At 30.9% G+C, this 14319-nt stretch overlaps 1 protein-coding gene across 1 annotated transcript in view; it reads right to left on the bottom strand.

Moving 5' to 3' along the window:
• The window catches only part of LOC105364922 (diacylglycerol O-acyltransferase 1-like), a 108952-nt gene that overhangs the window by 17082 nt on the left and 77551 nt on the right, over window positions 1–14319 (bottom strand). Inside the window, exon 6 of the mRNA XM_011502962.1 lies at window positions 50–205. Coding sequence (XP_011501264.1) covers window positions 50–205 — 156 coding nt within the window. The remainder of the gene's footprint in view (window positions 1–49; window positions 206–14319) is intronic.

The raw sequence follows: 14319 nt of genomic DNA, 5'->3' as shown, positions 1-14319 counted from the left end.
GTAGGCCCACGCTGTGAACAAAAATTGTTTCAAATTTCAAAAGACTTACAATGCAGATCCGTATAACTCAAAGACTGCCTGCGAATTCTACCCTGCGATGTATTTTTGCTCTTGACACTTAGTCGGCACCACATATTCACCTGCACGTAAGACCAGAGCTTTAGAAAGAGTATGGCATACAGCATACACACGTACATGGCACCAACTGCAATAAATATTATTTTATAAAATCTTACATATTGCGTAATATTTCGTTCGCCAGAAGAATGTTCTGACAAAGAGGAATTTAAGAACATTATTTTACGAATTCAAACTCGACATTCACATGCTTACATTTCTATAATTAATTATGAAAGATAAATCAATTTGACAATCTTAATGATTGATTCGCACACTTGATAGCTTTGTATTTCTAATAACATTGTAACGAAAAGAAAAATTGCATTTTCTAATAACAAGAAATTTGAAGATAATATGTATAAAAAGCTGCTTAAGTGCTAATTAAGTATTTCAATAATATGACAATTGACAGTATTGACAGTATAAGAGTTTCACAAGATTTTAAAAGCATTTGTTTACCAAGACTATGAAAAATATATGATAATATTTATTATATAAACATAATTCCTTTAAATAATTACTATGACTACGTGAGAGACTAAATAAAGTTTAGTGTATTAAGAAATGGTGTTCTCTATTTATTGGAAATATTGAAAGTGTAATGAATAAGTAAATTACAATTTAATAATAACGATGCTATTAATGTGATACTAATTACTAATTCTTTTAAAGTAGCTACGATGAATAAAGAATATGAAATTACTTTAAATTTAATTTATTTTAATGAAATTGTAACGATAAGTCAAATTTATGAACATAATTTATCAACTAGAATACGAAAAATTTCAACGCCAATTAAACTTTGGTTTATTTTTTGTTTTTTGTTTTGTTTTTTTTTTGTTTTTTTTTTTTGTTGTTTTTTTTTGTTTTTGTTACTGTATAATAGAAATCAGTAAACAGTCATTTTGCGACTCACATTGAAGATTTAAAGACAAGTTTTGCTCGAAAAAATAAATAAAATATATTGGATGTACATATTTGACAGCAATAATTTAAAAAAAAAAAATAAAATAAAATCATAATAAATATAATGAAAGATTAATCGGATAGAAAAGACTTTGTATTTCATCTATAATTATAAATCCACGTTCCTCGAAAATATTTGTTAAAAGAAAATTGTAGACTCTATTTATTCTATGTTGAAGTACTTGTATTCATGGTCAATTTATGTGCATTTATGTTAAGCTCCCACCAACACATACATACATAATGCATAGAAATGGTACAACCGATTAAAATAAAATAATATATTATTTATCACGAAATCACCTCCTACCATACGTAATTTTAGTAATCCAAGTAAGCGAGTAAACAGTATACATACGTTCTTACGAAAAACATCCAAGTCATAATTTTCTGGTTATGTACTCGTGATACATCAAGTCCGAGAAATGAAAGCTACTTAAAAACATCATCTTTTCTATTGCGTAATACAGAATTTTACGTAGTGTGACTGAATCGTATAAGAAAAAGCGCATAAACGGCGCGATACCTATTTCGTGCAAACCTCGTATACATATATATATATATATATATATATATATATATATATATATATATATATATATATATGTATATATATGTATGTATAAGTATAAGGGTACAAGCGTATACATACAACACACACGTACGTATAAGCGTACACACACGCTCACGGGCGCGCGCACACAAACACACATAAATGCTTAATGTTTTAAAGAATATGCAATGCCATTTTTGTTTATATATATATATATATATATGAAGATGGCGTCAATAATACTGATTAAAGCTATTGTGGATGCAATATATTTAGATGCATATTGAGAGATAAGAGAAATTTTCATTTTTTCTCAATAGAATAATCGATAAATTGTTTATTAATTTATGCCTGAATGATAATTATTAAAATAGATATATGTACTAACCAACTTATAAATGAATAACATAATTCTTATTATCTTACGTTATATTCTCCTAAAATATATAATTTTCGGAAAATATTTATCATTACCATTACATTTTATTACAATATAAAAGTCTATTTAATGATAAAGTATTCTTATTTTATAAATATATTTAATAATAAAATAATAATATAATAATAATAAGGTTATTAATAATAACACATCGCTTCTAGTAATATGAAAAAAAAAACAAATTAATTTTCGCAAATCATAATATTAATGTAAAGTTCAAATGTATAATTTATATATATATTTTGCAATTCCTTTGTTTTAAAAACTATTAATGTAGCTTTATATTTCTACGAATGAAAAGTAACGGAATAAAGGAAATTTACTGTCCTAAATGGAATTTTTGATCAGTGGAAATTACTTGACGAAAATAATGGGGCGAACAGAACAAATTTTTCCTTGTAATAACAGAAATATTCTTGTATAATAGAAATACCTTGTAATAACAGAAATCTAAACAGTGTAAAAAATAAAACATACCAAACAGTATCAAATTAATATGATCTCTGATAAATCAATTAGTACATTTTAACTTATGGAATGTTCGTTTACCATTTTGTACTCTATTATGTCGTATTCAATCCTTTACAAATGTCAATGTCACATGCTATTCATAAATGCATGAAATTATATGAGATATTTGATTCTGTCAACTTTCAAAATTATTGCTACAAAATTATTTTTCATTGTACAGAGAGTGAGGAAAAATGATTTATTTATTTTAGGATATTTAGAACTATCGAATTAGCAATTATATCGATAAAATAAAAAACCTAATGAAAAAAGTATTTGATAAAGCGGTTAGCAATAATTTACTTCGCGTATGAAATTTCATTCACGTATAATTTAAATATATTATAGATCAAAAATGATATTCGAGTGGAAAACTGGATCGTTAATAAAATATGGCTTGATGAAAAATATATGTTAAGATTATTTTTCTTATAATTTTTATTTGGAAAAATTTTAAAACGTCTGAATTATTACGTTCTATATGATACGAATAATGCGATCCTTGAATAATATTGATAATTAAATATTTGATTTGTATGTGTTGCTTGAATAAAGTTACTATTTTCATCGTAAGTGTATCAATTGTAAAAGCTTGTGTGAAGACTTTGGCTCACTGCATACGATTACGTATGTACACGATTGGTTCACCTTATTAAATGTTGATTAACTATAAACATGTTGTATGTAAACGATATCCTAAGCCGTTAGCTAATACTTATAAGAGCTTTTATAAATCTTCCTCCAAATAAATCCAAAGATATTGAAAAATGTAAGGGCATGGATAATGTGGCGAGATAGGAGGGAAATCGAGAGCAAAGTCACAAACACCTTTGTCCGCATGCATGGAAATTCCATAGGACACGATATAATAATTGCTTAATATATCCTCTTATACGTATACGTGTTTAATGCCCATGTGTACTCGTATACATAGTCGTACGTAAACGGGGGCGGGATAAATTCATCCGCTTAACGCGTAGCGACGAGTCTACATCTGCCTACATACGTATGTACACGCGGTACTCGTTTACCAATTTTAGAGCAATTGATTTGCGGCCTAAGCTTAATTCGATTGAATTTCGCATGCGCGTGCTTCTCCGCGCTCCTGAAATTTCTCTGTCGCTCTTAATGGGCATGCAGCGTGCGTATGCGCACTTGGGAGTCGGTGCACCGATAACTATGTTGTATTGAAAACTACTTGATAATGCGCCGATGTGCGTGCGTACGTGCGTGCGTGCGTGCGTGTGTTTTACGTAGCGTTCGTTACTCAAACCTTGTAACAGCAACGAGTGGTCGACTTTTGTTAGTATAGGCCTTCGAGCCTCTTCTCCGTCAACACGATTCGTGATTTCAAATTTCGAGTTTAATGCGCGTGTATGAATGTTTTATAAGAGTATACGCCGATTACATATATTTAGTACTTGAAATGGCTCTTTTTTTATTAGATTTTTTTTTTTTTTTTTTTTATCTTCATTACAATGCTTTCATTTTATAATTTAAAAGGCAATGAATTTTTATCGCGAACAATATCGTTAATTAAAGTTTTATTAAAAATATGCAAATGAGAAGATTAAAATGTTAGCAAATTTATTAAACTAAAATATGACAACAAGTGAGGCAAAATCCCTCTTTAAGGATGCTTGAAATTCTTACCAGAAATTTCACGAACCTCAACAGATTGAACCTTTCCAAAATATGAACATTATTAATTATAAAAATTTAACATTCAAGTATACGTTTTTAATTTTATACGTGTAATACGTATTAAACAACTCTCGTCAAATTCCGTTAATATTAAATAATTCGCGCATAGAATATTCAATTAATTTATCGATTGTATCAATAATTTTAAAAATAACATTAGCAAATATTATTAATGTGTATTATACATCATACGCGAAATCCTTAATATTTATTTGAAATGTAAATCATATAAGCAAATATAATTACATAATAATCATGTTGGTAAAAATAAATAAAAATAATCTTACGAGTTTTAGAATTTTATGTCGAATAGCGGTGTGTCCTTTTAAAATTAATTCCTTTTAAAAAATATCTAAATATTCTGGTGAATAGAATGAAAACTTAACAAAACCATAATTTACAATTATTTCAATACACACTATGTTAAATTTAATAATTACTTCATAATAAAATTGCATTAAAATTAGATAAGTTTATTGTTCCTTTTCCTGTTAAATATCATATAATTAGCTTCTGTATTAATATTTTATCAAATTAAGTAAACTATGGTGAGCAATTTTATAATTTATATACATGTTGCAATTTCAATTGTTAAACAATAATTGATAATAATTAATATTAATTTTATTTTTACTTATTGTAATTGCCTATTAATTATAGCAAAAGTAAATTACTTTTTCATTCTTTTTATTTTTATATGATATACTCTACTACACAGAGTCATTGGAAATTTCAATAAAATAAATTAACTTTGATAGAGTGCCAAAAAAAAATTAAATTTAAATATGTATTTGAAAAGATATTTTAACAATATAATTATGTTCTAACAGAGTTTCACCTAAATTATCTTTATCGTTCATATAAAAATTTATTGTAAAAAATTAGAATTATTAAGTGAGTAATTGCCATAAACTAGATGTAATAAAAATAAAAATTTTAATATTTATCTAGTATTATTAATTATTTGTATAACGAAGAAGTTAAAAAATTGCACGTTAATCTCTCGTATATAATTTATAAGAAAGACTATATAATGTGGCATTAATTTTGTAAATATTAGATAAACTTTTTTTAGAATTTCAAATTATAAATTTCAATAACAAAATATAATACATTAAAAGAGATTGTTATTTAAAATTTTGATAATATTCATGAAGGTCTTACACAGTGCTAGTTCCTTATATTTCCCTTACAAATGAGTTTCATGAATTGTAATCGAATATACTTGGTGGTAAAATTTGGATTAAAAGACTAAATAATTGCAAGGTCTCGTGAAAGCATGGATTTTTTTTTCCTTTTTCTCTACAGGCTACGTACAATAATATTTTGAATAAAATAAAGTATAATAGCGGAAGTTGTTAGTGCGAGTAAAACCTGATCTCCTCGATTCCACATTTAAGCACGGCGAATCGTAAGTTACTGCTATTACCAGTTCAGACTACTATATTCTCCCGCGCCATTAATAAGCCAGCGAAGTAGTAGTGCTCGCTATCGTCGATACCTCCCCACCCACCCACCCACTTACCCCCCCCCCCCCCCTCCCCCATCCCCTAAAAAAAAAAAAAAAAAAAAAAAAAAAAAAAAAAAAAAAAAAAAAAAAAAAAAATACCGAGGGAAAACGTGGAAATTCCCGGCGTTATAGTAAATTTTTCACAGCATCCATTATTTCCCTACTCGCGTAACGAGGAAAAAAGTAACGAGGAAAAGTAGCTGCGAGGAGGGCAGGTGAGAGAGGTGTTCGGAAACGGGGTCTATGATAGAAAGTAGCAGTGAAGTTTCGCCGGCGGATGTATGGAAGCTATGTTTCACCGATAACGTCTCGCTTGCTCTCTCACCTGAAAGGAAACACGACGATAGATTCGAAAGATCACTTGGCTGCATTGTATCGACGCCTCCGTGCTACGGACCTACGGACTCGCAAACTTTCAGCGTAGAAATACTTTCTCAATTTTTCCCGAACTGCCTCCCGTGGCTGAAGAATTGCCTTGCCGGTTCTACGTATACTCCCAGTACATTGTCACGCTCCCTCCTATCGCTTTTTCTCACTAGCGTTCGCGCGCCCACACACACACACACACACACACACACGCCCCTCATCCACGGCTCAGCGTCTCGTGCATCGCGCTATTTGTCTCTTACAAGCACATCTAAATAGCATTTGCCGTCAATTTATATTAGAGTTACTCATTTTCAGCCCCGGTGCTCTAATTTTTCTTTCTACTTAATTTAATTCTAATCTTTTCATATTCCTTTCAAATCATTCAATATAAACTGTATGAAGTTTCAAATTTCAGCTCGACCGGAACTTGGATACTGCACGGGAAACTGAATTCAATACGCTGAGCTCGGATGTGTGGATCGACTTATATATAACTTATAAATAGTAATTATATTATGTATATAATAGTAGCTATATAACGTCTATAATAGTTATAAGTATGCATTTTTAATTTATGCAATATGTTTTCAATAAAATCCAGATAAACATTAAGGAAATTAAGTTTTAATGAATATTTTTGTAATCTTATGTTTTTACAATATAACTATATAGTAGCTTTGAATTTAAGGAATTTAAGCGCTTTAAGATAATTCAACTATTGGTAAGTAAGATATATAATATATGGATTTTAATAAGATTAATAAAATATCTTAAAAATATTGCATATCGGATGTAATGAGGCATCTACGTAGCAGATCAACTACAATGTAAATAGTGTATGCATTAAAGTAATATAATTTACATATAAACAACAAGCATCTAAATAATGATCATTTACGCTTAATTATCGTATCTATGCGCGCCTTTTTTCTTCTTCTTTTCTTTTGTAACGAAGAAAAGGTAATATATTACCTCGTATTATGAAAAGATTAAGCATTAGTATATATTGTCAACTATAGAGATGAAAATATATTTTGAATGTTGCTTAATGCCCTTATTAAAGGGTAATCGATAAATATCATAATTTTTTTCATTTCTATTGCATTTAATAAATTTTTTATACAATCAATATTGTTTGTAATGTATTCTAAATTATATATATTTATGCAGATTGAGAATAATTTCAATTATAAAAATTCATGAAACTTCCATATGCTTGCAACGATACAAACCTTTCAACGAACTTTTAATAATTCAAAACTATGATAAGGAAATATAACAAAATATTCCATCGATAGTCGTATATACGTACGTATGCAATGGGACGTAACATTCAATTTTACAAAATACTTGCCCCTACGCGTAATACACTTCTCCGTCAGGAATATTTTCTATTATGCCTCCTTTCTTCGTATCCTCTCACCATGAATTCGCTATTCTTTCAATCGAATGAGCTCATCCTTATTAAATGAGACACGTGTGCACATATAGCGAAGAAAATCGTTTTTGTGAAAGGATCGAGTCGATTATGTACCCACGTGCATACATCATTTCGCGTGAATGTGTACATACCAATCCGTATGTGTCGCATTTGAAATGAAAGTTAAATTAAATTAAATTAATCTGAATTCGATTTTTTAAGTTAAATATAATTTTACAGAGCAGATGTATATTTATTTTCAATATAATAAATTAAATCAGAGCGACTATTCAATTGAATATAAAATCATTGGGCATTATTTTTCATCAGAAATTCGTAAATTATTATATTAATTATAGAATAATAAATACTTTATAATGTGAATTTCGACTGTCTATGTATGTGTGCGTGCGTGTGTGCGTATATTCATGTTATTTCTTATTGTTCCCAATACATCATCTTATCAAATTATAATTCCTACTCAATGAAAATGTATAAAATTACAAAATATAATATACAGAATGTAATATACAGAATGTAATATACAGAAATCCATAGTATACAAAATGTAATTAAATTGGCTTTACGCATTTATAATTTCATTTAAAATTTTTATTCGAATATGCTTATACGTTACATCGACGATAAATAATTTATTCACGATTATAATATTAGTAGTAACCTAAATCAATTGGGGAATCTCAACTGAATTTATATATATAAATAACTGGAACTAATGCACATAAGTCAATTTAAAGAATTGAAATGCAGTCGATATTTAAAGGAAAAATATGAAACTGTTTAATATTTATCAAAGTAAAAGATATGGGAGTCATAATTCTCGAAAAACCTATCACATAAATCTATGCAAAACTGAACGTAATGTAATATTTGGACATCCGTGTTATCTCGTGGACGACTTACGCATTAATTACTCTTGGTATTGGTAAAGTAGAATAATTTTTCTCGATATGATTTAGGCTTATATGAAAAAAACTAAATACACAATAAAGTTATCAATGCTAATAAGCGAATAATACAAATTTCCAATCTATTCGATAAATTACAATTGATAAAAATCATGTATTACTTTAATTTATCGCGATAATTATAAATTGATCATTGATTTTAAAACAGTGATGATGATAATGATGATGATGATGATGATGATGATGATGATGATGATGATGATATACGCAGATATATTGAAATATAGTAAAAACAGGTAAGAAAAGTTTTTGGTTTAACTTTCAATAAGGTTAAATTTTGTTCTTATCACTTCAGCAAATCTTCGCTAAATGCAACATTCTTGATAACCTCTCCACGAAGTAACAGCAAAATAATTGCCTCATCGCTTTCGCGTATCGTCGATTAGTTGCTTTTCCATCCTTTTCGCTCGCCGATTATTTAAACTCCAACGCGCAATGTCACTTTTGCTATGTAACGGCAATCATCAACTAGCCTGAACGTGATATGCCTTGACGCAATCGCACTCACTTGCCGTGGGGCGTCTTTACGTATACGGAAAAGCTCGGTATTGTATTTTCGCGTTTACGGTATATAATCGAGCTTCGTTGCTACCGTGTGCTTTTAAGTTTCAATTAAACTATTACCAGTTGGAGAAGTGCGTGAAACTCGAATTGCGAGCACATGTACGATGGCAAATGAGATTTTCAAGTAAAGTTCATTAGGTGTGTGGGCGCACTTTTATTATTCCCATTCGCCGATTTGATAAATTAGATGTAATGATCGCTTAGTTTTGTTTTAGAAAAATAAGCTAAGGAATAATTATCAAGCTTGGAAAGAAAACTAAATCGACTATACATTCAAAATTAAAACAACAACAACAACACTAATAATAAACAAAAATTCCAATATACTTTATGCTGATCAATTCGCGATGATGTAAGAATTAGTATCATGAAGAAGTTCGCTCAAATATTCAAGTGAAAATAACGTATATCTATTTCTAATATCACAGGTATAAATTACGTCGGTGCAGAAGTGGGGCAAACCATTAGCAACGTCAATGTGGTCGAATTCCATCGAATAACTTTGATATATAGCCAAACCGAGATAAAACTCGAGTTAGAGAGAGAGAGAGAGAGAGAGAGAGGGGGGGGGGAGAGAGAGATAGGTAGATGGAGCGTTTTGAGTATTCTTGGATATCTGAATCAGTTTGGCAATTGGGGAAACTCATAGCCCAATATTATTCGTCGGAGCTTAGTTAGGAGATATCTACGCCACTTGTGGTTTCTGATCCCTAAAAGAAGAGGGAAAACGCGGGCAAATCCAAGATTGCGATCATGTGTTAATCGACGGTAATTGGCCAACAGCTCGAGGGGTCGACATCCTATCATATGAAACGCATTCAATATTTTTATTACACTTGCGTGCGTGAGTCAACACAATTATGGTTTTCCCTCCTAAAATGATTAATAGGAGCATAAGATTAGCAATTGTGATAAATATAATATAATGGATTGTTCAATTCGTTTTTTTGGATTAAGTGGCAATTAACGCAAGATTCAATTAGTAAAATTTATTGCACGAAGCCGTTTAATTATTATTTTAGTTTAATGAACAATTAAAGCCAGGTAATTATTTGGAGTAATAAGGCTGAAACGAGTTTAAGAGCTGACTGTTATGGAATATGATTTTATTATTCGTTAAGTGTTATCTATTTTCAAAATTTACAGGTAATTTAATCAAACTTTTGTTTTTTCCTTAAAAATAGCTATCAGAAAAATAAGAATTTCTTATAACATTAATTCTTATTTGCCTTTTTTTGAGATGATTTAATGTAAAGTCAAATTAACCTCGAACGAATTTCTATTTCATATCGTTGAAATTTTAAGAATAAATAAAGATATAATAAAGATATAATAATAAAGGATTGATAAAGATTATCTTTAAATATATTTTTGGACATTGCCAATTTTTTATGTAAAATCGGAAATATTCGTACGAATTGCCTGCAGATGTATTATGATAAATATGATATTTTTATATAAAAAAATGATTCTTTCTAAATTTTATTAAAAAAAAAAAAAAAAAAAAAAAAAAAAAAAAAAAAAAAAAAAAAAAAACACACACAATTGACTACATTATTCGCTGAATATGATTTAAATTATAGATAAATTATAAATACATTAATTTTGTTTAATCTTCCGTCTTCATTTCGATCTATCTAGAACTTCTCTTTATTCTTTGATTTTCCACAATTCAAGATATTGTACTTTCATTTCTCATTCTAAATGCATATTCAACTCACCATAATCTGCGTAATTTAAATACACTAACGATATTATGAGCTGCATAGATCTTTTCTCTCTTATAATTATATAAGTTTCTACCACTCTTAACTATTCTAATCTCGATAGATTTCAAATGCGTTCATTAGCATTGTATTTTTTTATGTTTAGTGATACATGGATTCTTATATTTCGTATTATGAAGTAATTTTATCATAGAATTACTCCAGCTTGTAGCTAGAAATGTTACATCAAATTTATATTTATTCTTTTAGTTCGTTAAAGAAATGCATTTTCAAATAAAAATAATCATTAAAAGATTCAACGTTACGCGTTCATTAGGAAAAATAAAAAAAATACACAAATAAACCAGTGAATTAAATATTATTAGCATGAAATAATCTTCGTTATTGTTAATAAATTTCTTTATTTACTTAAAACTTATTTATTTTTTATTAATTTATAATCGTATTTATTATAAGATTGAAAATCCATGCAATTGCATATTTTTGAAAATTAAATATAACAATGATCGCTTAATGCAATTGAGATAAGAAAGTTTGACCGTTCAAAAACCATGAGATGGAAATTCGTAGGTATATTTATGGGAACGTACAGTGCCTTTATGATAGTGGGAATTAAGCTGAGAATGTGGGAATAATTTTTGTGACTACCAAGCAGTAAATCACATAACTAAGTCATTTGAATGTAGTTAGTTACACCACGAATTGTCGTGTGTATAAATAATAGAACCTAATATTACATGAATTATATATGAAACATTAATTAAACATTATAATCCTATACATATTTCAATATAATCTTAATGGAAACAAATTTTAATTACATGTAACATAAAAAAAAAAAAATAAAAAAAAAATAGAAAAAAACTAACTACTCGATATATCGTATTATTGACATTTTGTAATGAGTGTTGATGAAAATCTTTTAATTTTATTCAATATTATTCGATAAATTATTATTTAAATTTTTCACTCATCTAAGTATTCGATTATTTGAAAGAAATTTATTACAGCTATAGCTTTGTAATTTATTTGAAATGATATTCGTTTCCGAAGGTGACGTTAAAATTTGATTACAAAAAAGTAATCGATTGGAAAGAATTCGATTGGATCGGAGATTGATGATTGCCAATTACTGTATTAGTATTATTATAAAGATTTATTATAGTCGTAATGTACCAATTTCTAGCTCTCCTAATTTATTTGAATACATATTTTTTTTTTTTTTATAAATTACCAATCATCTAGGAAATCATATAATACCTTAATTCTCATGTAAAGACTAGTTTATTACGAAAAAAAAAGAGCCTCGTAAAAACAAAAAATTACAATAGATTATGCAGAATTTGCATTTAACGTGAATTGAAAAATATTGAATTTCTTATGGCCGTCCGTCGATAGCACAAAAAAAGTCGTAGGCTTAGATATTATTAAACAAACAAAAAAATTACATTTTACAGTATCTTTCCGCTCGTTCAAGCGAAATATATCGGGTCGTTGGGCACGTCTTGCCGACCTTTGATCCTCTTGCATCGTTCAAGGCTGCCGCAGGCAACTAAGAAGACGAGGACGCTGCACTCTCATTCAGAATCTATTCTTTCCACGAACATACGTAACTTCGTAACTGAATTCCCGATCTAATTTTTGACGGAGATAATTCAGAACGAAGGGAGACAACGACTACTTTGCACCGTTAAAGCATCTCCTTCGTTTACAAATGGAATAAGCACTCGAGAGACACAGAGAGAGAGAGGCAGAGAGAGAGACACGTCCGAAGCCTAACTCAACCTCACAAGGAAAAATCAAAGAGGAGGAGCATAGTCGCGTGCGAGAAAGAGCGGGAAGAAAAGGGGAGGTGTGTGTGTGTGTGTGTGTGTGTGTGTGTGTGTGTGTGAGGGGGGAGGGAGGGAGGGACAGAGAGACGAGGTGAGATAGTTAACTATGTAGGCTGGCCACATTCCAAAGCATCCTTTCTACCATCGTTCCATATGTAAATATATATTGTCTTCTGGTGCAAAATTGCCACTACACACGTGTAGCTCACTGTACTGCCTTCAACTACCTTTGAATTCTGTAGCTCGAGATAGGCTTAGGGTATTACGAAGGGAAAGCCACTGGGACACGAGATTACACGAACTATTGTTCCCAGCTGGAGCTACGTACACATGACTTTACTCCGAACGCTCTTGCGGTACATTAGGAGTCCGACTCGTTATTTCGATTAAAGGCCGCGACTCTCGTAAACTCCATGGCCTTCCAACACGATTCCTTTTTTCTCGCTACTAATGCGGCAAATTATTTAGAATAATAGCTATTGCCGAATAGAGAATTAAGACGCTCGATCGATGAACCAAAAGCTCACATTGGCTTATAGATGATTTTTAAGAACCGATTACCTCGTGTCCTCGATATAGCCATCGATGCCCGTGCAAAGATCATACTCATCTGACATTACAAATATATTATCGAGTGATTATACATCGTTCGCAATGTACTCGAAATCGTTGCTCGAGTAAAATATCGTGCTTGCGTGTAATAAGGCTAATCATGTAGTCGAGAAAGATGAGTCGATGAGGACACGTAGGATTGCGCATTCCATATTAAAGAGGTCGATACCCGGGTGCTTACGTGAGTCAAGAGGAGTAAAGTGCCCACCTACTCTTCTCTATCGGTGCATATTCGGCAAACACGCCGAGGGATACCTGGAGATTCAGGATCAGCAGGAGCCATTCGTCCCACGACCGCACGCTTAGCCGATGCTTTAATCCACTCATCCGTCAGGATTGTGACAAGCAACTTTCCACATTGGAGAGTATAGAACCGCATGGCGAAAGAGAAACGCGCGGGCGTACCATCATCTGGACTAACGAATATCCATTTCTCTCACTCGCAGAGCTAGTCCTGAAAGTCTCGATTTCGGCGTCGGCGTCCAATCCTCGGAGGCCTAGGACCCGGTTTTCGATTAAACTCCCAGGGGCTCAACTCGCCCTTGGGTGGCTTGGGTGTCTCCAGGAGCGCGTCGACCTCTCACTCTCAATGGAGATTCAACAGAGTCGTTGTTAATAGTAGCTGGCATCGCGTTATCTCAGCCAAGCGAGTTGCATCGTAGTGACCGGATGGTGGGAGTGGCTGCGACGTGGGGCCAATAGCGATCCTAGATAACATCGGCGGCGCCCGAGCGGAGCCAAGGGAGCCAAAAGAATTACAAGGTGATGACGCGCCAATGCTCGATCAACTTGACTCCAATCCTTACGCCCTTTTTCTCACGATTTTCTCGAGCTCCTGAATACGATGCTGCTCGGCCTCGATCAATCCATATGTACTTACATTAATTTGTTCTAGGTTTTTCAGGAGCAATTACTTTTACAGAATTTTTATTCGATTCAGGATATAGTAAATTTCTTAATCGACAGCAATAATATTAGGTAATATTTCATTAATCATCGAGAAG

This window comes from Ceratosolen solmsi, unplaced genomic scaffold, assembly GCF_000503995.2.
Source record: "Ceratosolen solmsi marchali unplaced genomic scaffold, CerSol_1.0 scaffold10, whole genome shotgun sequence".
NCBI classification, from domain to species: Eukaryota; Metazoa; Arthropoda; class Insecta; order Hymenoptera; family Agaonidae; genus Ceratosolen; species Ceratosolen solmsi.
Note: the sequence above shows the minus strand (reverse complement) of the source record. Positions and strands in the feature narration are given on the sequence as shown.